The following is a 22,111-nucleotide window of genomic DNA, read 5'->3' as shown; positions in this document are numbered from 1 at the left end:
GAATTAGTACTAGGGTCGGTGACGACCTGGGAATCCTCGGTGTTGTATGTATTTGATTTTTTGCTCGCCTTCAGCACAGGTTTGGTCTGGAGATTGAGAAAAGAATAGCTCAGCCGTCCTGGGCTGTGTTGAGGCTTGACTCGCGACGGGTTCATCCGAAACCTACTGACGTTTAGCTGATGTTTTGGTTTGCTGTGCTGGTCTCGGCGAAAGCTGTGTCAATGACCAGCGACGTTGTCGGTCAATTCGGTTTCTGCCTAGGCTTCTTTGATAATAACAATCATTCTAAATCATAATTCATAATAGCTTGCTTTTCTTTCAATGAACGCCATATTCCGGTTGATGCCCCCAAAAAGATCCCATGATTCTACACTCGCTCACACTGCCTTTTTCAACGTTGTGGGGTGGCTGAGTGGGCCTCAGTCAGTCGCTGCCCCGCGGGGAAATCATTCCGACGTATCCATCCACTCTGGAGAAGGGTAGCCCGACCCCGTGTCGTGCCCACGCAACCGCTTGCTGGCGTTGTTCCTGGTCCCGATCTCGACGACGGCGTCTCGCTTCTTCTCCGACGCGACGTCGCGCGTGCCGCCGAAGCAGTGCGGCAGCATCCCGCGGTACTCGCGGCCGAACTGCAGCTGCCGGCGCAGCTCGTCCTGCTCGGCGCGGCTGGCCTGGCGCGGCGCGATGTAGGGCGCCTCGTCGTCGACCAGGCCGCCGCGCGCGTTGAGCAGCACCGTCTGCCGCGCCCGCGCGTGCGGCTCCGTCACGTCGGCGGCGGGGCCGAAGAGCAGGCGCAGGTTGGGGCTGGTGTCTTTGCCGGTGATGACGAGGCGGTGGAGGGGGTACCTGTTGTGTGCCGTGGCGGCGAGCGTTAGCTGGCGTGACTCTAATAGGTACGTTTGTCACACACCACGTTAATCGCTCTTTACGGTGATTTGCCGTATGGGCCGGGCATGACGGAAGAAAGAGAGGTAGACGGGGGGTCGTGGGTTGGCGGAGGACGCTGGAGCTTTTCTTACATGATATCGCACTCGTTGCCCCCGGGGCTTCCGTTCGGCAACGCCAGGTTTAATTGGCGTGTCAGATCGCACGCATCCTCCTGCTTGTGTGCTTCGTAGACCCAGTACTGCTGTGCCTTGTAGACGGATGCTCGTGAACGTGCCATGGTTGTTTTCTTCTCTGACGTGGGAGGAACAGGCGGTCTTCGGATTCGAAAAAGCGTGGTTGGTGTGTTTCAATCGAGAGTCAACGATATACAAACTACATCTTCCACCTTCTCCCTGCTCTCTGGGGGAACACCCAGGTATTTAAACCGACGTCAGGCAGTCATCCATTATGCGTCTTATGCAGTCACGGGCTGCGGAGGCCACGAACAGCGAAACGGCATGATGCAAGCAGGCCCAGGTCGGAAACACAAACACCAAGGAAACGCCAATGGCATTGAATCGACAAAGGCTGGTAGCTCCCGCACGCCCCAGACAGGGGAAAGTATGGGGTAATGGATACTGGATTTTAGGTAATAATGGGGTAATCTTGGGTCATGAGGTGAGCCCTGGCACTTTATTTATACCTTGCCAAGCCCCATGTGCCATGCCTGTGTTCGGTTTGGAAGGAAAGCTGTGTCGAGCGTGAGACCTTTCGTCCTTGGCTGCTTGGCTCTTGGCGTTCGTGGGTGGCACGAAAATCGCTTGGCTGCCAAGCCTCTTCTTCCCTCTTCACCCCCGCTGACCGACTCGGCTCTCTGACGATCAGCCACAACAAGCACAGCCTCTTGGCCACGTGAATGAAGGCGCGGACGATGCAAGGGAGGATGGAAGGGAGTGAATGTTGCGGCACCTTCCGGCCCAAACCCCGTTCGGAGATATTTAAGCTTCACCAGGATCATTCCCAGTCTAGACCATTCTATCCTAGGGCATGCCGTCCGGCAGATATGTCCAATTGGTACTCCCATCTTGCTGGAGCTGTTTCTCAAGCGAAACATGTTTGGTAGCAGAGAGTGCAACAACATCCTGGTAGCATCTTTCCGACAGCTGTCGCTGGCTACTTGACAGAAGCCATTCAATGGCTGAGAGCGGTTGTTGAACTTGTCTCATGTCAGCATACGTAAAGTATCTATAATCCAAATCTTAGCTCGTAGCACTACGAACGACTGCATAAGAATTGACAAAGGAGTAAAATCTCACGACCTCTATTCAACCCCAAGTCAACTCGGCAATTGCGAAATTCGCATCAAGCAAGTTGAAGCCCGCTCTTCTTGCGTCTGCTGTCTTTCTGGGCAGCCTCGTGTGAAACTGGGAAGAAGGAAGGAGAGCAGGTCACTCCTAAATACATGTGCGAGTTGTGTCCTTAGCCGAAGCATTCGAACAATATTTATTTCCGTTTCCTGAGCCGCATGGCTCGCCCGCACCCTGAACTCTGTAGATTTGATCTGGTACACTAGCCAAGATCGTGGGCATCTCTGTGGCCCTGAGGTCTTGGTGTAGACAAGGCCTTTTTGGAAAATGTCGATACGATATTTCTTTCAATAACAGAAGAGGCAGAACGACGAGAACAGGAGGCTCTCGATCCCCGAGTTCGCCCCCTCCGTCGCGGCCCAGGTCGTCAACATATTCAAAAGCTTCGCCGTCTCTGGCAATGGCTAAGTCAAGGAGATATCAATACTATTGACGAGAAGAACAAGCTGCTCGGCGAGGACGACACTGTCCAAGATCAAGTAAGTCTAGCGCCCGAAGGGAGCCGTCGTTGTGTTCGGGGACAGCATTTTGGCTGCCGATATCCAAGGGGAGGTAGGGATGTGAGAACTACGGTTCTCCGCCTGTTACGTGACTACCGCGCCGGTACATCGGCACTGGGCCGGAGCCAGTGCTCGGAAGCCCAATTAGGCCCAATGCCCCGAAACCCGCGAATTGTGTAATCATTCGATCTGGAATGCCTCTGCCAAGCTGGCATGTAATAGACCCGGGTAATAATTTCAAGGGACGGACACCTCGCAGAATTAGCCAAAATATGATCTGGATTTTACCCGCGCCAGTAATCGGTTCTACACGTATCAAGGTGGTATGCAATTTATCAAGCAAATAGGTTCGCCCATCTCAAAGAGCACGCAGGACGGACTTGTCAATTTCACCTTGGATGTTCTCGCACAAGGGTCTCCATCAGCCGGAAATATATAGCAGCTTCCAGGCCCCTCTGGAGGCCAAAGCAGGAAGGAAACGAAAATCCTAAGTCTTTGTCCTCCACCACAGCAAGCAGATTACCAACCTCCATCAAAATGCAATTGGCCGCTATCTTCGCTACTCTCATGGCCGCTGGCGCCAGCGCCTCCCCCATCGAAGCCCGTCAGTGGCCGGGACGCGGTTCAGTGAAGCTGTACTCTAGCCCGAGGTGCAGTGCCAGCAATGCGGTGGCTAAAACCGTCAACATTACCGACGGATGCACAAACTTTGACGAAGCCGCGGCTTCGGTCTGGTTCAACGGCGGTACTGGGTTTGGTTATGCTTGGGAACGTAAGTTTTGATCCCCTCGCAATGTCCATAATATAAGTTAAAAGACGGGAGAGAAGTCCGAATTATTCCAATGCTAATTATTGACAGTCTACACCTTTGGCGACGCCAATTGCAGAAATCTCCTGGAGGGCATGAACCCCGACTTGTGCTCCAGCAAAGGCAGCCAGATAAAGTCCGTCGCCATGACAATCGTGTTCCCATTGTAGGATACTCGGGGCGAGGGCGGAAAGGGTGCAGGGGAAAGAATGGATAATTCATTGTCACTTTAATAGTCCCGTAGTGACGCAAGGCACACCGATCTCAAGAGTTTTCTTTCTTCAGCATTGACTTGAAGCTGCACAAGACGTGAGACCAACTGATAGTATCCTAAAGAGAAAAGGGGCTCGCTGTTTGAAGGATTCCATACCCATCTTGCGTGGCACACGCGAATGGATACGTCAGTTCAGCGGTTAAGCTCATAGCGGCGTCTAGGACGCGAAAGCCAGGAAGCCCTCCTGTTAATAAACTGCATTCGCCTGTTTGGGATAAACTCGGTCATGCACTGTTTCGGATATCTGAGCTAGAGTCTTCTCCCAGGACTCTAGGCCAGCTACTTGACAGAAAGACAGTGGAATTAAGGGCCGGTACACCAAGACTTGCAATATGCCCTATAAGCTTTCTAGGTGAACCATATCGTGGAAGAACGGGGATCCAATAGCCTCGAGTAGCGGCTGCCACTATCGCTGGATGTGCCCGCCGACGCATGGTGACCGGCAGCCGGCTAGCTCTGGCCAAGCCTTGCTTGTGCGGATTCTATGTATAATAGGGGTCCGAAAGGAGGTCAGGGACTGCCCAAGAATACATCCGGTGGACAGCTCTGGCGGGTTGGTTGGCTGGTCTATCTGGTGCCGGCGCCTTCCGATTGATCAACAAAACACGTTCAGGGGTCCTGAGGAGCGGCGGTGTGAACATGGGTTGTCGTTCGTGTCAGCACCCGAGCCGAGCCAATAGGTTGCGTTCTTGCTGCCCTGCGTGCTGTGCCGTATCTGGCAGCAACCGGGGTAAGTCGGGAAACCCGACTAACACGAGGCTAACCTACCTGGGCACACACAGTGAGGCGGGAGACGGGAAGGGATGGACATGGTGTGAGTGGAGTGTATGTGGCCAGATCAGATCAAAGCCGGTCTAGATCATCTGTCAGCTGTCACATTGCCGAAGCAGCCGCTGGGCTCGTTGCTGCAAGAACGGAAACTCCGCCCGTCCCCTCAACTCCGCCGCGGGCGTTGGTTGCATGCATTAGGGGTTAGGGGGAAGAGTTCTCGCCCCTGGGTTAGGTGAGTTCGTTATTGAGGGCCTCCAACGGTAACCCGCGGGGCGCGAAAACCACAATCTGGGCAAGCAATTCTTGTTATTCTTTCTACTCTTTGCAGCCAATCGCCGTGGCTTCTCATGCAGTCAGGCCGGATATAAGAGCCGGACATAAAACTCGAGTCTGCAATGGGTTGCTTCTTCCAGAGCCGACCTGCTGTTAGGGTCTGGCTGCACACTCCTAACCAAGCAAGTCTAGCTTACATCGTCTACGTCTAATTGAATCACCATGATTGTCCAAGTCAAGGAATCCGATGTTCAATCGGTACTCTTCAGGGTTGCCAATGCCGCCAGCTTCATTCTTCTCCCAGTGACTTGGCAGACTCGAAACATTTCAGATCCGATGATATGTCGAAAGAAGAGCAGACTTTGAGGGTTGCGAACATTATGCTCGAGTTACCTTTAGACATCGGTTGCATTTTGTTGCGAAAAAGCTTTATCGGGTTTGTACCCCTTTACCCCTGTATGTTAGGCTACAGTCACATTTGCCCACGCAAGTCACCTGGCAGTCACAGACGGGAGGGGACGAAGCACATGGTTACCTGGCCCACTTCGTAAGAGAATAGCTGCTCGGCAATGCATCTCGACCCACCAAGTCCCTCGCAGGGCGGGCAGTCTTGATCACTGGCGCGAACACGGGGCTGGGTCTCGAAGGAGCCAGGCACGCAGCGAGACTCGGATGCGCTAGGCACAGTCTGGCCGTTTGCTCACCAAAGAAAGGGGGAAGCGACCAGATGCGCCATCGTGCAGGCGATACCGACATGAGAGAAGAAGCCGCGGCAGCGGCGACGGCGCCGCCAAGACCGGAGCAACGACCACTACCGTCGAGGTTTGACTCTTGGAACTCGCCAGCTACTAGAGCGTCGGGACCTTCGCCGCGCGCACGGCGCGGGAGATGCACCGGCTCGAGTCGCTGCGAGAGAGTGCGGCGGGCGCATCTAGTCGCGTGAAATATGTCGTTGGAGACAATGAGCGCATGGTGACGGTGAACATGATCCTGACCCTTCTGGTCGCCTTTCCGTTGCTGCCCAAGCAAGGGACCATGGCGGTTCTGTCCGACGCCGTCAACGAAGACGTAAAGGCCCGTATGACCTTTCGCGACCAGCGACACGCACTACCTGGTTAACTTCGCCGAAAAGACGGCGGGCCAGGAAGCATCTTTCGCCGGCTCAACAAGAGGCCAAGAAGTTCTTCGCGAACTAGAGCCAGCGTTACCCAGCCACTGAGTCGATGCCGATCCTCCTCGTGCGCGAGGTAGCTGCTCGCCTTTCGTCCGACGCCGAAGCGGTATAGAGATCGACATTATAGCCGTCACCAGCGGACGACGAAAATGACAGCCAAGATGGCCATCAATGTTGTCATCAGATGTACAAATTCGGGCCTGCAAAAGGGCGAGTTGTCGCGTGCGAGGACACGGTGACGGTCCTGGCGAAAGCACTGTTCGCCAAGACCACGTGGAACTCAATCGCAGGTGCGCAGGGCGCGCATGGCGGGTTGAATCGATCAGTGTTCGAACGAATGCAAGGTGACGAAACCTGTGAATGTCGCGTCGTGGTTGGCGTTGGGGGGCGGGGAGACGCAACGGCGTCAATACGGCCAGTACGTCGGACTTATGGGGGAGTTGTGCCGGGCATTTCTGCAACTCTGTGAGCGGTGAATTTCGACTGTCTCCTCTGGGGCATCAATTTGTTCCACCAAAACGCAGTTCTCCTCACCAATTTCTAACACTTGGAATGAGTTGGCATGGAGTAGCAGTTTGTTGAAGTTCTTATGTAAAATCCAATCTTCCGGTTTCCCACATACAGGAGAAACTAGGCCGGAATCCGGCACTTGGGGGACGATGACTCGTATTTTGTGTGCCCCCGTGTTCTTAGGGGTGGTTCTCCCAATTTTGTTCGCTAGGTTGGTTCGACAAAGACCGTTGCAGTACTTGGGCCGCTGCTAAAAATTTGGGAGCCGGCGATAAGGTGGATTGTGCGTGTGCCCCTTTATTTGTAAGTTGAGCTCCGAGAGAAATGACCGAAAGGTCAGTGCCACCACACTCAGAGAGCCAAAATGAGGGAGGGAGGGTGAGAGGGATCTCTTTTCGGATCTAACAATCTGAAGAGCTTGCGCCACACGAAGTCTCCTGCTGCCAGATGACATTGGACATGTGTGGGTGAAAACCAGCAGGCCGTAAGAAAAGGTTCGTAGCGAGCACGCGATGGTGTTGTAATGTTGTTTTGGGTCAAACAATGGGCTCGCAAGATGAGGTGACCGTCGCTGGGGCGCTGGGAACCGACTTGTGCGCCTCTGGGGCCGCTTGCATAAGCAAGCAAGATGCAGGAGATGAGTAATGTGCTGAACGACAATGCATATCCCCGACCCAGCGTATGAACACCCACCACCCACCACCCACACCCACCGTACAGGAGACTGGCGTGTGGAGCAGTTTGCCCGGGGAGCAGCAGCGACGGGGAGCTAAATGCCTGGGGGCGGAGTATGCCCCCTTCACATGCCCGCCTTCTGTGCAATAGCAGCCGAGCTATAGATGTTCTGGAAACAGAGAACATCGGTAAGCCATTGGAGATGGGAGAGAGGTCGTACGGGAGTGGTGTGTGGAATACCGGCCGACTCGGACGATATGGCTTCCCCGGGGGGTGGCTGTCTCATGCACAACGGTCACGAGGGCCGCAAAGGCTCTGGCAAAGGGGGTGGTGAGAGTCGATGAGGATCGAGAACGGCATGGACCGCCCGGGTTTTAGTCACTATCGTACGGAGAATGGACCATTATTTCGGCGGTCCGATGAGAACATCGTAACATCCATCTCAGCTCCGTGGTTCTGGCGGTTGGGTCATGCATTGAGGGGAGCGCACCCGCCCGCTCTTTTCCAGATCTCGTGATGTGATAGAGTTTCAAGGGCACTGCAACGACGACTCCAGGTCTGTCCAGGTCCGTACAGTATTTGCTAACTCCGGCGAAACGACGACACGACCTCGGGATAACCTCAGCTAGGAGCGGTCCGAAGCCATACGTAGATGCTACGCTGGATTGTTTCAGTCGGCGAATGGCAGACGGCCAGATCAACCAGCGGGCGTCTCCAAGTCAGTTATTCTGGGGTGACTTTGAGGAGAGGTGGGTAGGCGACTGCACACTTCCTCGTTGCATCCCAAGCTCAAAACAACAAGTTTGGGGAAAATCTGGCCGATTAGAACTGGAGTCGTCGTGGATCAGCGAACAATATTGGGCATGTACATGCAGTATGTACATGCGACACATGCGATGGCAGACAAAGCAGCTCCGCAAAATCTAGAGGCGATCAATGTACAATTTTCTGCCAATAGATTACTTGGGGGGGCGGAATACTTCCTGCAGTAGCAATTGCCAGCGCCCGGTGCCTGGCTAATTCATTGGAAATGACTGTGCAGTCTGATCGCATTGGGGATGGATCTGCTATGCACGCACATTGGCAACTGGCGCGCGCACTCGGAACTGGCCCAAATCCGATGAAACCACCTCCAAGTCAGGCGAGGCCAAAACCAAGGCGAACTTGCTTAGTAACAGCGGCTCACGCAATGAGTGCCTTGGTTCTTGTGCCATCCGACGCCAATCAACCGCGGGTTTCAACGGTATGGAATTGACACAATATGACGTCAAGGCGTGGAATGGAGAAAAACTGAGTTTTTTATGCAGGGAGATGCAAGGAAAGGCTCATAATGTCGGGATTGTGTGCGCAACGCTGCACGCTGCTCGAGAAAAGTGTGATGAGTGAGGAAGGAAAAAAAGTTTTTGTCTGGCAGGAGAGCCGCATCGAGCCCCATAACAGGACCGACCTCGGTTTTTGCTCGGCGCGCCAACTTCACTCTGGGTACCTTTCAACTTTCAAACCCACTGCATCGGTCAAACCCTCAGCAAAATGCCGCCGAAATTATCGTACGTGCTCATGCCAAATGCCTCGAATGGCTCCTGTATCTCGATTGACTGAGAGTTATGGGAACGAGACACGATGCGATGGGTTTGGAAAGAGATCAACTCCAGCCAGCATTTGACGGCCAAAACCTCGAAGGGTTTTCGGTATGTCGTCATCAGGGCCCCAGCAGGGCGTTTGGCGACTGGAAGATCCGGTGCACGCCGTTGCCACCATCGCTGCCAAGCAAGGCAGTACCGGTCGCCGGTTGCCGGTGGGCCCCTCTGTGACGACGCTATTACTGCCCATTCCGGACACTCCGGCAAGGCCGCTGACTCTCGCTCTCGCCCGCCCACGCACGCCTAGACGCCGCCTGATCGTAAGTCTGCGATCGCACGACCACACTTCCAGTCCCCATAAATCGCGGTGGAGCCAAGAGTTTCCGATGTCTCCCTTTTTCCCTCCAGACCTGCTGTGCACTGTGGACATGATGCACCACACCCTCGACGGAGATTTTACCTGGGGCTCGGTGCTGCTCCTCGCGAGTCGCGTGGGGAGAACGCGGGTCTCACCATGGAAATTGCGGGTGTAGACGGAAACCTGCTCGCCAGACGAAGAAAACTTCCAGAGTCTTTCGACCGTCGCCAGGTCTGCCCGACTCCTCGGGAGGTACCATGGGGGAATGGAAGTAGGTATTGTGGGGAGACCACTTCTCCCACGATTTCTTTATATATCCCCAAACTCCTCCTTCTCCAGACGGCCTTTCTCATCAGCACTATCCACCACAGTGGCTTTGTTACTCCAGCTTCACCAGCTATACAGTCATCGCAAGTCAAGTCAAGATGCCGTTCCTCAAGAAAAATGCCAGTCACGGCGAGAAGAGAGAAGAGGGCGTCGCCGGCCCCAGCAGTGACGCCGCCCCGATCGCCGCCAACCAGAAGGTCACCTTCATTGCCGTCTTCCTGGGTGTCGTCGCCAGTATCGGTGGTTTCATGTTCGGATATGTCAGGTACGCGTTCACACCAACTTACGCCTATAGCATCGGCCAAGCAGCAACACCGACTAACCAATTTGTCTCTACAGTGGTCAGATTTCCGGTTTCTTCCAGATGACCGACTTCGCCCGCCGATTCGGTGAACTCCAGGACGATGGAAGCTACACATTCAGCCCCGCCCGCCAGGGAACCATCACAGGTCTGTTGCCCGTTGGTTGTATGGTCGGTGCCTTGATCGCCGGAAAGATTGCCGATTCTCTCGGTCGCCGTCTCGCCATCTCCGTCTCTGCTCTCTGGTCGTGCGTCGGTATCGTCATTGAGATCTCCTCCGACACGGCCTGGTTCCAGTTCGCCATTGGTCGTCTGGTCACCGGTATGTCCATCGGAGCCCTCAGTGTCGTCGTCCCCATGTACCAGTCCGAGTCTTCCCCGGCCATCATTCGTGGTGTCCTGGTCTCGACCTACCAGCTGTTCATCACCCTCGGTATCTGGACCTCCAACATGGTCACCTGGGGCACCCACAAGAACCTCGACCACGAAGCCAGCGCCGCCTGGAGAATCACCAACGCTCTGGGTTTCGCCTGGGCTCTCATCCTCGGTGTCGGTATCATGTTCCTTCCCGAGTCCCCCCGTTTCGCCTACCGTGCCGGCCGTGAGGAAGAGGCCCGTGCCACCATCGCCCGTCTTGCCGGTGTCTCCACCGACGACAAGTCCGTCAACGACCAGATCACTCAGATCCGCGTCAAGCTTGACGAGGAGAAGGCAGGTGCCGACACCAAGTGGTACGAGGCCTTCACTGGTCCCCGCATGGCCTACCGTACTGTCGTCGGTGTCGTTCTCCAGGCTGGCCAGCAGCTTACCGGTGCCAACTTCTTCTTCTACTACGGAACTACCGTCTTCGCCGCTACTGGTCTGTCCGATCCCTACGTCACCCAGATCATTCTCGGTACCGTCAACGTTATCTGCACCATCTTCGGTCTCTGGGTTATCCAGAAGTCCGGTCGCCGCCCTGCTCTGATGATCGGTGCCGGATGGATGGCCATCTGCTTCTTCATCTACGCCTTCGTCGGACAATTCTCCCTCGACCATGACGACCCCTCCAAGACCCCCCGGCGCCGGTTCGGCTCTGATCGTCTTCTCCTGCCTTGCCATCGCTGCCTTCGCCATCACCTGGGGACCTCTCGTCTGGGCCGTCGTCGCCGAGCTGTACCCCGCCAAGTACCGTGCCCCTTGCATGGCTCTTGCCACCATGAGCAACTGGTTCTGGAACTTCAGTAAGCCACCCCCTTTCTCACCTATCAAAACGGTCACATATGGTCAATTGCTAATTTTTTTCCTTTTCCAGTGATCTCCTTCTTCACCCGTTTCATCACCGACAAGATCGACTACTGGTACGGTATGGTCTTCGCCGGATGCTGTGTGGCCCTCGTCATCTTCGTCTTCTTCTTCGTGATTGAGACCAAGGACCGCTCCTTGGAGGAGATTGACACCATGCACTTGCTGCACGTCAACCCTATCACCTCTGCCAAGTGGGACGGTTCTCAAGTCCCCGAGGGCGTCAAGGGCTCTACCCACGAGGAGAGCGGCCACAACTCGGGCGCCGAGACTCATCACGATGAGATCTAAACCACCCAAACCCCTCCAACCATCCAATCAGTATACCCCTCCAACCAATATCAATCCATCATGATACCCTGAAAGGAAACAAACAGAAACATACAGAAACCGTCTTGTATATATATAGCATAATTCGCGGAGTTCTTGGGTGTGGGAAGTACTTTCTCTGTCGAGTGGGAAAGCAAAAGAAAAGAAAGCCTTTGGGTAGTGCGGTCAAAGTTAGCATAGCGTTCAGGTGTTGTAATCCAGTCAATTGAAGCCATCTCTTCTTATACATCATATCACGGGCAATCCTTCGACCTCTTATACTCTGCAAGAACCATAAAAAGCATGGCTAGCTACCTATTGCCGGACTGATCGGATCATATTGTACACGTACGCACACCAATGCCCACATATTGCTGCTGTCTTAGGTAGATAGAGTGCCATTTCCTGCGACGGTACGGGAAGTGTGGATATAGCTCATGCGTGAACTGCCTCCCCATCACAATGCTAATGCGCCAAGATGCAAGGCGGCAAGGCGCATGTCGTGCGATGAACGAACGGATGCGTTGACCATCGCATGAGAATCAGATATCAGCAAACGCTGGCTACTACCCAACCAGAAAGACTCATCTGTTCATCACGCCTGATATAGCCTGAGTCTCGTCCGTCGTGCTCGTACCGAGAGGGGCTTCGCTGCACTATTTACTATGTGTATGCAGAAATGTCTATATATTACGTCGTGGTATGATGACGATGACGCACTATGGCGGGATTTGGGTGGACATAATGCAGGCGATGAGAGTTGTCGGTCTTGTGGTGGTGTTGGGGATCCTCAACAACATTCGGAGTCACACATGCGTGATCCAACTAAACCCAGAGACAAACAGAACGATCAGAGACGATTACGTCTGGCAAGGCAGCTATGAGAGCAAATATGTGGTTGAGATTGTGACTTACATGCCATCGTGTTGGTACATCTACCTTTGTGCCTCCCACGCATGAAAGACAAAGAGAGGTGGGCTTTAGTTGCCCAGGCATTGAACCATGGAAACTGAATACTATATCACCTTGAGAACAGCGTGAACAAGGTTCGAATTGTGGAATAAATTCGAGCTTATGTCTTTCCACCCGATCTCGACTGGCAACGTATACGTAGGTTGCTCCTGCTAGTTAGGGCAATTTGATTCTGCACGGTTTACCAGGAATATGTAGATGCGACATATTGGTAAAGTCCTGGATCGCCAGCAAAAGCCGTTCACTATATACATTGCCTCTTACGAACTCTCATATCTAACCATATGGGATAAATGCGAACATGTACCATTGTATCATCGCCTTGAGAGGAGCTGGGTCAACAGCACTGGGAGTGCATCACGTGCTCAGGCGACTCCAGCGTGTTCCTCAGCACCCTCGAGCCCCCTGGAACAACCAAAGTGCCCCCCGCTTTTAATAGCCCCAACGTCGTCATCTTTCTCAATTACCTTTGCGCGACGCGATCAACCGGCACGCGCATCAAGACGGACCAGAAACCCCATCCGCCATGTGGTTGTTGGAGAACGAAGGCGAGGCCTTTGAAGGTACGGGCCATTCCCCCATGTAGATTGCGCGCACAGGTTGTACGAGCGCGCGCCGACGTAGCTGACGCTGACTCGATGTAGGCAGACGCCTTTGGCTGAGGCCAGGCAAACGCTACCTTTTTGGCCGCACCGTCGCCGAACGTAAGATTGCTCCGAAACAGCACACAACCCAACCCCGACTCGCAAGATGCCTCCTCTGCTAACGGCCGGGAAGCGGGACAGCTCGCCATTAAGGGCCCCAAGGCCAACACGGTGTCGAGAAAACATGTCACCATTCAGGTTGATCCTGTGCGCGAAGGCGACTCGGCAAGTTCGCTTCTATCTTTTAGCAGTGAAGCAACTTTTCGCTAACATGCATGTCTCTGTTTCAGCAATCTATGTCCAGCCGCTCCAAGATCACCGTCGAGGACCTCGGCTCCAAACTAGGCACCACGATCAACGAACACAAGATCAAGGGCGACACCTATGTCATCAGCCAAGACAGCAACACCCTGCAGATGGGGGGCTTCCCGAACAAGTTCAAAATCACTTGGTTCCCCGTCGTTCTGAGCTACTCGTTCACGAAAAAGCAACTCCAAGAAGACCCCCTGGCCAAGCTGCGACAGAATCTCGAGCAGCTCGACATCAAGTTCATCTCCGAGTACGACGTCCGACACACGACACACGTCGTGTCCAGAAAACGCAATACCTCCAAGGGGCTACAAGCCCTCATTAACGGCCGGTATATCGTCGATTCCACCTTTACCGAAGCTATCGTAGACGCTGCGGTCCCAGAACGATCGGAAGATGGCGTGGAAAGGAGCGTCTTGGAGTCCGACTTCGACGGCAATTGGCCCGATGCCATGCAGAACTTGCCCGCTGCCGGCAACGAACCAACATCCAGACCTGCCAAGGCATTTGCGCCAAACTCTGCAAGAGCAGAACTGTTTGAGGGCTACACATTTCTTTTCTACGACCGAGGACAGTACGACAGCTTGCTGGGTCCCATAACCAATGGCAAGGGCAAGGCTTTATTTGAAGAAGTCGTCCCTCACGAAACAGAACCGGACGATTTCATTCGACGCGTCAGAGGCCTTGCAGGCGAAAAAGGGGCGGGACAGAACAGCAACGAGGGTAGAGGTGCAGTGGTCGTCAAATTCTTACCTCAGACCCCGACGAGCGAGGACATACAGCAGTGGTTTTCCAATTTTCAAGCGGCTGTTGCTTCGGAACTGGATTATCGCATGATTGACCAGAAGGAGTTCCTCGATGCGATTCTGGGCAGCAATGCCAATGTCCTCAGACGGCCACCCGAGGTTTCTGCGCAGAGGCCGGAACAAGCATCGGCCGTGCAAAGTCGTTCGACTTCCCAACCATCCATGGATATAGATGCTGAAGGGTCTGGTTCCGGTTCACAGCCGAGTGTGGCGCGCAGACGGCCTGTACGCGCGGTCGCCAGCCGCTTCAAAGGTTTTATTAAAGATGATTCCAGTGACGACGAGATGCAAAACAGCGTCATGGACGCCACCACAGCGTCAGCTTCCGTGCCTGCTGAAAGTGCCGCAGAATCACAAGGCGGGCTTTTCGTATCACAAGAGGTGGAAGATGATGCCCCCGAGGAACCGGCACCGATGCCTCTGCGCTCCCAACGTAAGCGACCAGCACCAACTACAGACCTGCTGGAGCAGTTTGCGCCAGGCGCCGCGCAACTGAAACGCCGTCGTATAGAGGCCGGCGAGGATCTAACATCCCGTCCAGCCCAAAGTGCGAAGCCTACAACTGCGCGACCTTCAGCGAAGAGCAAGCCTATCCCGAGGACCAAGAAAATGAAAGAGATTGACGTCCTCGAAGTGGCAAATAAGCGCCGCGAAGAAGAGGATGCACGTGCGGCCGCCGAGCGTGCAGACATGAACGTCACGGCCGACGACGCAGACCTGGCGGAGATTCGTCGTCTGCAGATCGCGGAGCCCATGGAGCTGCGACAAGCACCACCCGCTCGGTCGAGAGAGCAGGACATCGCGGACGGGCGGTGGGACCCCAGCTGGAACGGGCTAAGAAACTTCAAGAGGTTCCAGCCGAAGGGCGCCGTCGGCGCCGCCCGACCACCCCAACGCATCATTGTCGCCTGCGACGAGGTCAAGGCCAAAACGGCCGGCATCGGCGACAGCTACTGGCTCGAAGATAACGACACACAGAGGCGGAGAGAAAAGGAAAAGGAGAAGCGAAGCGAGATGAGCCAGATGAACACACTGTCCACGTTTAAAGACACCCAGAGCACACGACGCAAGAACACGGCCAGCCCTGCACCGCCTTCGGAAGAACCGGAGGCAGCAGCAGATGCCGCCGATGACATGATGGATGACGACGACGAAGACGACGACATCATCTTTTCGGTATCCTCGCGCAGTAGAAGCACGAGAGGCGCAGCCACGCAGAGGACGGGCTCGGCCCAGCCCTCGGAGCGGTCTACTCAGGCGTCAACACGGGCGTCGACAAAGCGGCCGGCCGCGGGGCCGCCTCCAAAGGAACAACCAGCCAAGCGACCCAAGACTATTACCATCTCGGCTAGTGACGAAGATGAGAGTGAGGATGAGCTGCGGTTCCGGTTCAGAAAGCGATAAGATTGCCTGACTTGGGATAGCTGGGCGAACCAATGACTGACCCTTGCTGGCTGTATGATAACTGATGTAGATTGCCGATGGGGTATCTATCTATGCGTCTATGATAATTGCGGTAGCTTCCTTAACCCTGTTTCGCAATGCCAATGCCTATACCCATGCTAATGCCCGTTCCATAACCATGATTTCAAATGCAAAAGTCGCGCTGTCTACGCTGAAGTGACCAGAGACCGTTGTACACTTGAGCCTTTGAATCCACATCAGATGTCTGTCTGACTTGATCATTCCAAGAGCCAATAGACTCTGAAGGCGAAACATGCAGTTGGGTCCGGCGGCCTCTTGGATATCTCAAATCGTTGGCCTGTGATGATGAAGAGCCGTGAATGTAAAGAGAACCATCCACCACATGAGGGCTGCATGCCCCGAGAAGGGGCAGTCGACTACAGACCAGCTCGTCGCATCCCATGTACTTTTGACGTTTGTCTCTCTGCCCCCCTTCAGTCCATATCGTCCATCTCGTTTTTCTTCTCCTCGCCCTCCTCGACCAACATGCCGATCATGCAGCTCGCCAACATGCCCTCGTAGTTGACCCACGGGTGGATCTCGCCGAACAGGCGCGTGCCGTCGCGGCCGGCGACGCGCAGCAGCTCCGGCCCGCCGCCGGGGTGGAAGGCGACGTAGGGCGTGATGTTGTAGACGCGCCCGCCCAGCGCGGTCCAGGCGTCCTTGCCGCGGCGGCCCGTCATGGTCTTGAGCCGCGACGGCGTCACCTTCAGGTACGGCGTGCCCGCGGGCAGGTTGCGCAGGTCCGACGTCGGCGCCTGCGCCAGCCGCGCCCAGTCCAGCGGCGAGTGGCCCGGCTCCAGCATCACCTTGCGCGACGGCTTGGCGGGCTTGCTCGAGTGCGTCGGCGGCGGCGCCAGCGTCGACGACCCCGGCTGCCGCGCGCTGCGCGCGAAGCTGTTGGGGGCCGCGAGGTTGCTGCTGTTGGCGGCGCGCGACGTCGCGGCGGGGTTGAGGTTGTTCAGCGTCGGCGGGCGCGGGGGCGGCGGCATCATCGACGACGCGGACCCGGCGGGCGTGCTGAAGGTCGGGTCGGGCAGCTTGGGCGCCGAGAAGGTCGGCGGCGCCGGCGCCGGCATGGAGGCGGCGCTGCTGCGCGCCAGGGCGGCGGCGGAGGCGGGCGGCGACGAGGAGAGCGAGAACGAGGGGACGCCGTTGTTGGGCGATGGTTGCGAGGCGGGCGCTTTCGGCGTCGTCTGGGAAGCAGGCTCGGCGACGGCGGGCGGCGCTGGCGTCACCGTCTTCGGCGCGGATGAAGCGGAGGAGACGGCATGTTCGGCTTTCTCATCGTCGTCGGCGGCTGTGGTGGTGACGGTCACCGGGGGGGATCCGACTCCATCACCACCTTCCTTTTCGGAACCAGCTTCGCGGGGCCGGGGCGCGCCGCCATCTCGTGGGGGCGGCTGGTCGATCTGCGGAGACCAGAGGCTAGCGAACAGCCGCTGGAGAAATGGAGGCCTGCTGAATACGACCCAGACGACCGAGGCCAGAACGAGGGATAGGCCAACGAGAGCCATGGTGGTGCGCCGGGGGTTGCGGTGTGGTGGTGGTGGTGGGCGTGGGCGTGGGCGTGGGTTTCTGGGGGTTCGAGCGAACGAGCTCAGATCCAACGAGGCCCAGCTACGACGATAACCGAAGGAATTATGCATGGGGGGTGACTTTGTGTGCAAGCGTGCCAGGCTTGAGATGGCAGGTCTCCCCACCTCGAATGATTGATTAGCGCCAAGTTGCCAGGCTGCCAGGGTACGCCTGCTATGTTTGTATGTATTAATAAGACTCCCTTGCACATGCACATTAATCGATTGTTTATTCCGACTTATTCAAAGCGGATCTCGTGCATCAAATAGGAGGTGTGATGATATGCCGTATGTCAGTCCTGCATGAACTGCCTACTGCGCCGGTTGCACTTGCATGTCTGGGCGAATCATTCTGTGCTGTCGAGACACCCGGTTCTACTCGGGCTTCTAGTGGCACCCGAAGAAGGCCGACGTTGTTCAGCAAAGTTCGTCGAACATGAAGATTTCGGCCCGGGCCTATACTCCAGCCTTCTTATGGCCCCCAAGTTGGGAAATGGCATGACTACCATCCCATCTCGAGACCCGAGAACCTGCATATGACTCCCCAGGATCTCCCAGACTGCGGGGGACAGGCAGCAGACGGCATGCACAAAACAAAAGGATGCAATACCGTGCATGAATAAACACAATCTCGCAGCCACCAGAGGGGAGAAGCTGGATGGCGGTTTGGGCGGTGACTAAAAATAAGACATGGGCATAACGGGAATTCGGATTGCGTACGGGTGTTTGGGTCTGGTTGTTTACCTGGAGAAACACTGTCTCTCAATCAATACCATCGATCTTCAACTCTCTCCTGAGATCCTATCACCTATTGCCCATCGTATCGTGTCGTATTCTAATGATTATTCTAATTCCGGGCCGTGTACTCCCAATCACCAATCCCAGTGAACAAGCCCGCCTTACCAAATTCAGGGACTTTCCGCCCCCGCTTAGTTTAAGCCCAGAGCAGCACTTGGGGCAGTTGGGAGAGCGACAAGTCCATTTCCAAGTCCACCGGGCAACTTTCCTCGAATTGACACGCCAAAAAAGGAAGTACTTACCACCGACTTTACTACTGGTTTGTACCTTTCTTTTTGGGTTTCGGTTTGGTGCTGTGAGTTGAGACGACTTCGACTCGACTCAACTCGACTCGCCGGCCGACCGGGGAAAGAAGATGCGCGCCCTCAACCCAAACCTCTCCAAACTCACGACAGTCAAAGAGGACGACGACCAAAACAATAAGCTCTCCCAACCCAAACTGAGGTCCGTCAGCAGCAGGCGAACCATCGTCCCCGCGACTCCTGCCTCTTCGCGTTCTTCGTCGGCTCCCACCGCCTCGGCACCAGCTGCTACTGCTGCCTCCTCCTCCCTCGACTTTGACGCCCAAGCCCCGCCCATCGTCGCGGCAATCTGCCGTCTCCAGCTCGACGCTCACGGCCGCAAACAACAACAATAATAATACCAGGAAGCCCGGCGCTCTCAAACCACACACCACACCCTCCGACCCCCAACGCACCCAACGAAACTCGTCTGCTACAACGCCGCGACCGCCTGTAATCACCACCACCGTCACCAGAAACCCGCGTCTTGCAGCAGCAACAGCAGCAGCGGCTAAAAAGCCCGCCCCTAAACGGCCTGCACCCCTGAATCTCACCTCGACTCCATCGAGTCCCGCCGCATCAATTCGCAGCCCTGCCGTCATCCTCTCGCCGGCGTCTACCATCTCCAACAGCTCGCCCAGCTCCTCATCCTCGCATGCTACCGCGATATCGGCGCCGAGGTCGAGAGATCAAAATGCTCCACAAATGACTCAACATTCTTCCATATCGAAACCAGGAAGGATGCCCCTCGACCGAACGTCGGGCACAAATAGCAATGGCACACCGCGCATGCCTACTCTCAGTGCCACATCTGCACGAGGTGCGACTGGCCGGGTGCCATTGACGCCCAAGATTGCTTCCAAAGCCGCCACCCCCGCGACCGCGACGGCCTCTGCCAACGTTCGCACACCGCTCTCGCGTGCAGCACCCCGTCCTGCAGTCAGCGGTTCCGCAGTCGGCAGCTCGGCTCGATCTACTGCGCATCAGGACGACGATGGCCCTTCTCTTCTCAGCAGTAATATTACACCAAGGTCTGGCAAGAGGCAGAATCGGGTGAATAGCACCAACACGACTCCCAACGGCACACCGAACCCCGAACGAAGTAACGATACGTGGGATCATGACACGCGGTCGGGTCTGGGTATTTCATCCTCGCCTATGCAGGGAGACTTCACCAAAAGAGCCCACGTTACCTTCAATTCAATACCGACCGAGGCGAAAGGACAACCGCGACAAGAGGCCAAGAATGATCCCGACGCCAAGTTCTTCTACGCCAGCGATGCGAAAGGCACACATCAACAGCATCACCAGCAACAAGCTCCGGTGGCAAGGCCGGTATTGGCTAAAGCGCCCACCTTCTTCTATGCAAATGGGGGTACGGTTGACAACAAGGCGCAACACCCACCACCTGCATCGCCTGCCTTGACACAGAATCCGTCCCAGGATAGTACGTCAGGCAAGTTTATGTATGCCAATGGCTTGCCCGAGCTTCGTTCGAATCAACCAGGCCGAACGTCTCGGCCCAGCTCAGTAATCTCCACGACTTCGAGGACTGCCCCTACGAGCAGGCCTAACTCTATAACCCAACCACCGACTTCTCCCATCAGAAATGTTCAGCAACCTTTCGCGGCGCAAAAGCGTAATAGCAACCCCCCTTCGCTCGCTACCAACCGGCCACAGGCTGCTTCACCGCCTCCGCCTGGCCCTCCTTCGGCAGTGCTACGGCGGTCCAGTACTGCTACATCCCGTAAAAGCCACTCGCGCTCCAGCAGTATGGTCTCGGGAAGCTTGGTTATGGGAGAGCCACTGAGAAATTCGTGGCATTCATCTGGGCCGGCGTCGCCTTCGATTGATGCGGCCTTGCGTCCTCCCCCGCTCACGTTAGCCTCGATAATACAGGCGGCTGAGGATCTTGCCGACCCGGACGAATCCATGTCCACCGTGGACGACACCCACTCAGAGACGCATTCGGAGGTTCAGAGCCCTACCAAATCCACGCACGATGCGGAGCCTGTGACTGATCTCGTTGCCAATGCCCGGCGCGAGCGCAAGGTGCAAGACCTTCAGATTACCAACGCCTCTCTGGAGGCTATCAACCGTACGCTGGAACGGCAGCTTCGAAAGCAGACGGCAGAGTTGCGTCGGTTCAAGCGGTTGTCCCGCGCCGGACGATTATCCATGATGCCAGTTGCTGAACCCGCCGGCGCGGGCTCTGAGGCGGGCTCAACCAACGGCGGTGATGACCAGGAGGTGCTCTCGGATTTGAGCGAGGGAGACGAGCCGGAAGAGGAGCCGGAAGAGGAAGACTCTCTGACAGATGACGATACCGGCTCCGATGATCCCGATCTCAGCGCTAGTATGGTGGCCGAGAAGGACGAAAAATACCGGAAGAAGGATGAGAAGCGCCTTGAAGTCGACCTATCCAAGCATCAACAACTTCTGATCGATTCTCAGAAGATCAATCAGAGCATTAAGCGATGCATGGACTGGACCGAAGAGTTGATCAAGGAAGGTCGCAAAGCGCTGGAGTACAGCGTGCGTCCGTACGAAATTGAAATCCCGGGACCTCGAGTACTGAATCCGGACGACGAGTTCGAGGAAGATACTACACAAACCAGCGTCAGTTTTGACTTCAGCCCTGAGGACACCATCAACCTCGAAGATGAAGTGATGGGCCCCAACGCCCCCATCACACCCAGGCTCGCAGGATGGAAACAAGATTCGAATCCTATGGAACGCGCCAATGGAGCAGAACTCCCGACTGGCGGCAGTTAACTCGAGCAAACGGATTGCTAGAGGCGCGGTATTACGGAAACCACTCGTACCGAGCTAGCACGCCAATTTTTCTTCTCTTCTCTCTTTTTTACGTTTGGACATGATTCGGTCAGCATATCAGCATAGAGGCGGCGACCCTGGCGTTCTACTTTGCATTCCAAGTGTCGCGGTCATCGATGTTGGCATACGCACGCGCACTTTAGTACTTTTTTCTTCTTCATGGTCTTTGAGCTCTATCCTCGTTGTTGCATTATGTACGACAGCCACATGGGATACCCCCTCATCTAGAAAAGATGAGACGGAAATGGAATTTCTCTGTTTTTTTATGCATTCATAGATAGGTCAACGAAACGGACAAACCGCAGCCAAAAGAAAACGGGCATATGACCAATCCACAGCGAGCAAAGCAAGCAAGCAGAACCAGCGACACAACCATCATCATACATACGCGCGCATACATTTGCACACACATACACGCAAAACGTCGATCGAGAATCAATTACTCTTGGCATATAGCTATACCTTTTTTTCTTAGTGTTTAGATACCCCCCCCCTTTTTGGAGCTTCCCCCGTCACGAGAGAGAAAAGACGCGGTGAGATGGCTGGATGATACAGAGAGAGAACTTCAGCATAGAGCAGAGCCTGGGTCGTGCATTAGGGGTGGGCGGGGATGGGAAGGACCACCGGGGCCGGGCCAGGCCAGGGCCAGGCCAGGGCAACCTGAGAATGGTGATGATGATGATGGGGGAGGGAAAGCTGTAGACAGACAGTGTGAAAGACACAGAACGAACACTCGGCTTCCTGAAGATGTATATACACGCTTTACTCACCTATCCAACTGTTTCCCAATGCCATGATTCGCCAGAAAGCTCGGCTGTAGATGTCTTTCCAGTGCACGCCGGCCCGTTGTAGAGATCCCCCCGGAGATAGCTCGATGGCCAAAACAGTCGCCGAAATTAGAATGGGGCGGTTGCCTCGGCTTCTAGAATTGAGTATTCGTAAAAACATAGCGACAAGGCTGTACAGCTCCATCTTTGGGGCACGGATTTAAAATTGGCGACTACCTACCTGAAGCAGCGAAGGAGGATATACGAAATTCCAAACCGC

General features: G+C 55.4%; 7 protein-coding genes across 7 annotated transcripts; 5 read left to right on the top strand and 2 right to left on the bottom strand.

Moving 5' to 3' along the window:
• Positions 1-446: 446 nt before the first annotated feature.
• PG998_011798 (uncharacterized protein) lies at positions 447-1,165 on the bottom strand (the record flags this gene model as incomplete). The annotated part of the gene is made up of 2 exons (XM_066878614.1): positions 447-846; positions 1,020-1,165. 2 exons carry the CDS (start codon positions 1,163-1,165, stop codon positions 447-449), a joined length of 546 nt encoding a protein of 181 aa, XP_066727668.1.
• Positions 1,166-3,271: 2,106 nt separating this feature from the next.
• Positions 3,272-3,712, top strand: PG998_011797 (uncharacterized protein; the record flags this gene model as incomplete). The annotated part of the gene is made up of 2 exons (XM_066878613.1): positions 3,272-3,506; positions 3,594-3,712. 2 exons carry the CDS (start codon positions 3,272-3,274, stop codon positions 3,710-3,712), a joined length of 354 nt encoding a protein of 117 aa, XP_066727667.1.
• Positions 3,713-5,748: 2,036 nt separating this feature from the next.
• On the top strand, positions 5,749-5,979 carry PG998_011796 (uncharacterized protein; the record flags this gene model as incomplete). The annotated part of the gene is made up of 1 exon (XM_066878612.1): positions 5,749-5,979. One exon carries the CDS (start codon positions 5,749-5,751, stop codon positions 5,977-5,979), a length of 231 nt encoding a protein of 76 aa, XP_066727666.1.
• Positions 5,980-9,582: 3,603 nt separating this feature from the next.
• Positions 9,583-11,360, top strand: PG998_011795 (Hexose transporter 2; the record flags this gene model as incomplete). The annotated part of the gene is made up of 4 exons (XM_066878611.1): positions 9,583-9,749; positions 9,824-10,729; positions 10,839-11,008; positions 11,080-11,360. 4 exons carry the CDS (start codon positions 9,583-9,585, stop codon positions 11,358-11,360), a joined length of 1,524 nt encoding a protein of 507 aa, XP_066727665.1.
• A 1,516-nt stretch (positions 11,361-12,876) lies between these two features.
• On the top strand, positions 12,877-15,513 carry PG998_011794 (campothecin resistance conferring; the record flags this gene model as incomplete). Its single annotated transcript, XM_066878610.1, has 4 exons — positions 12,877-12,913; positions 12,995-13,054; positions 13,101-13,201; positions 13,285-15,513. The coding sequence occupies 4 exons, from the start codon at positions 12,877-12,879 to the stop codon at positions 15,511-15,513; spliced, it is 2,427 nt and encodes an 808-aa protein (XP_066727664.1).
• A 494-nt stretch (positions 15,514-16,007) lies between these two features.
• On the bottom strand, positions 16,008-17,090 carry PG998_011793 (uncharacterized protein; the record flags this gene model as incomplete). Its single annotated transcript, XM_066878609.1, has 1 exon — positions 16,008-17,090. The coding sequence occupies one exon, from the start codon at positions 17,088-17,090 to the stop codon at positions 16,008-16,010; it is 1,083 nt and encodes a 360-aa protein (XP_066727663.1).
• Positions 17,091-18,303: 1,213 nt separating this feature from the next.
• Positions 18,304-21,004, top strand: PG998_011792 (uncharacterized protein; the record flags this gene model as incomplete). The annotated part of the gene is made up of 2 exons (XM_066878608.1): positions 18,304-18,528; positions 18,599-21,004. The coding sequence occupies 2 exons, from the start codon at positions 18,304-18,306 to the stop codon at positions 21,002-21,004; spliced, it is 2,631 nt and encodes an 876-aa protein (XP_066727662.1).
• Between the last annotated feature and the right edge of the window lie 1,107 nt (positions 21,005-22,111).

The sequence above is a fragment of the Apiospora kogelbergensis genome, assembly GCF_038363985.1.
Source record: "Apiospora kogelbergensis strain CBS 113332 chromosome Unknown utg000007l_segment0_segment0, whole genome shotgun sequence".
NCBI classification, from domain to species: domain Eukaryota; kingdom Fungi; phylum Ascomycota; class Sordariomycetes; order Amphisphaeriales; family Apiosporaceae; genus Apiospora; species Apiospora kogelbergensis.
This window is presented reverse-complemented; position numbering and strand designations above follow the sequence as displayed.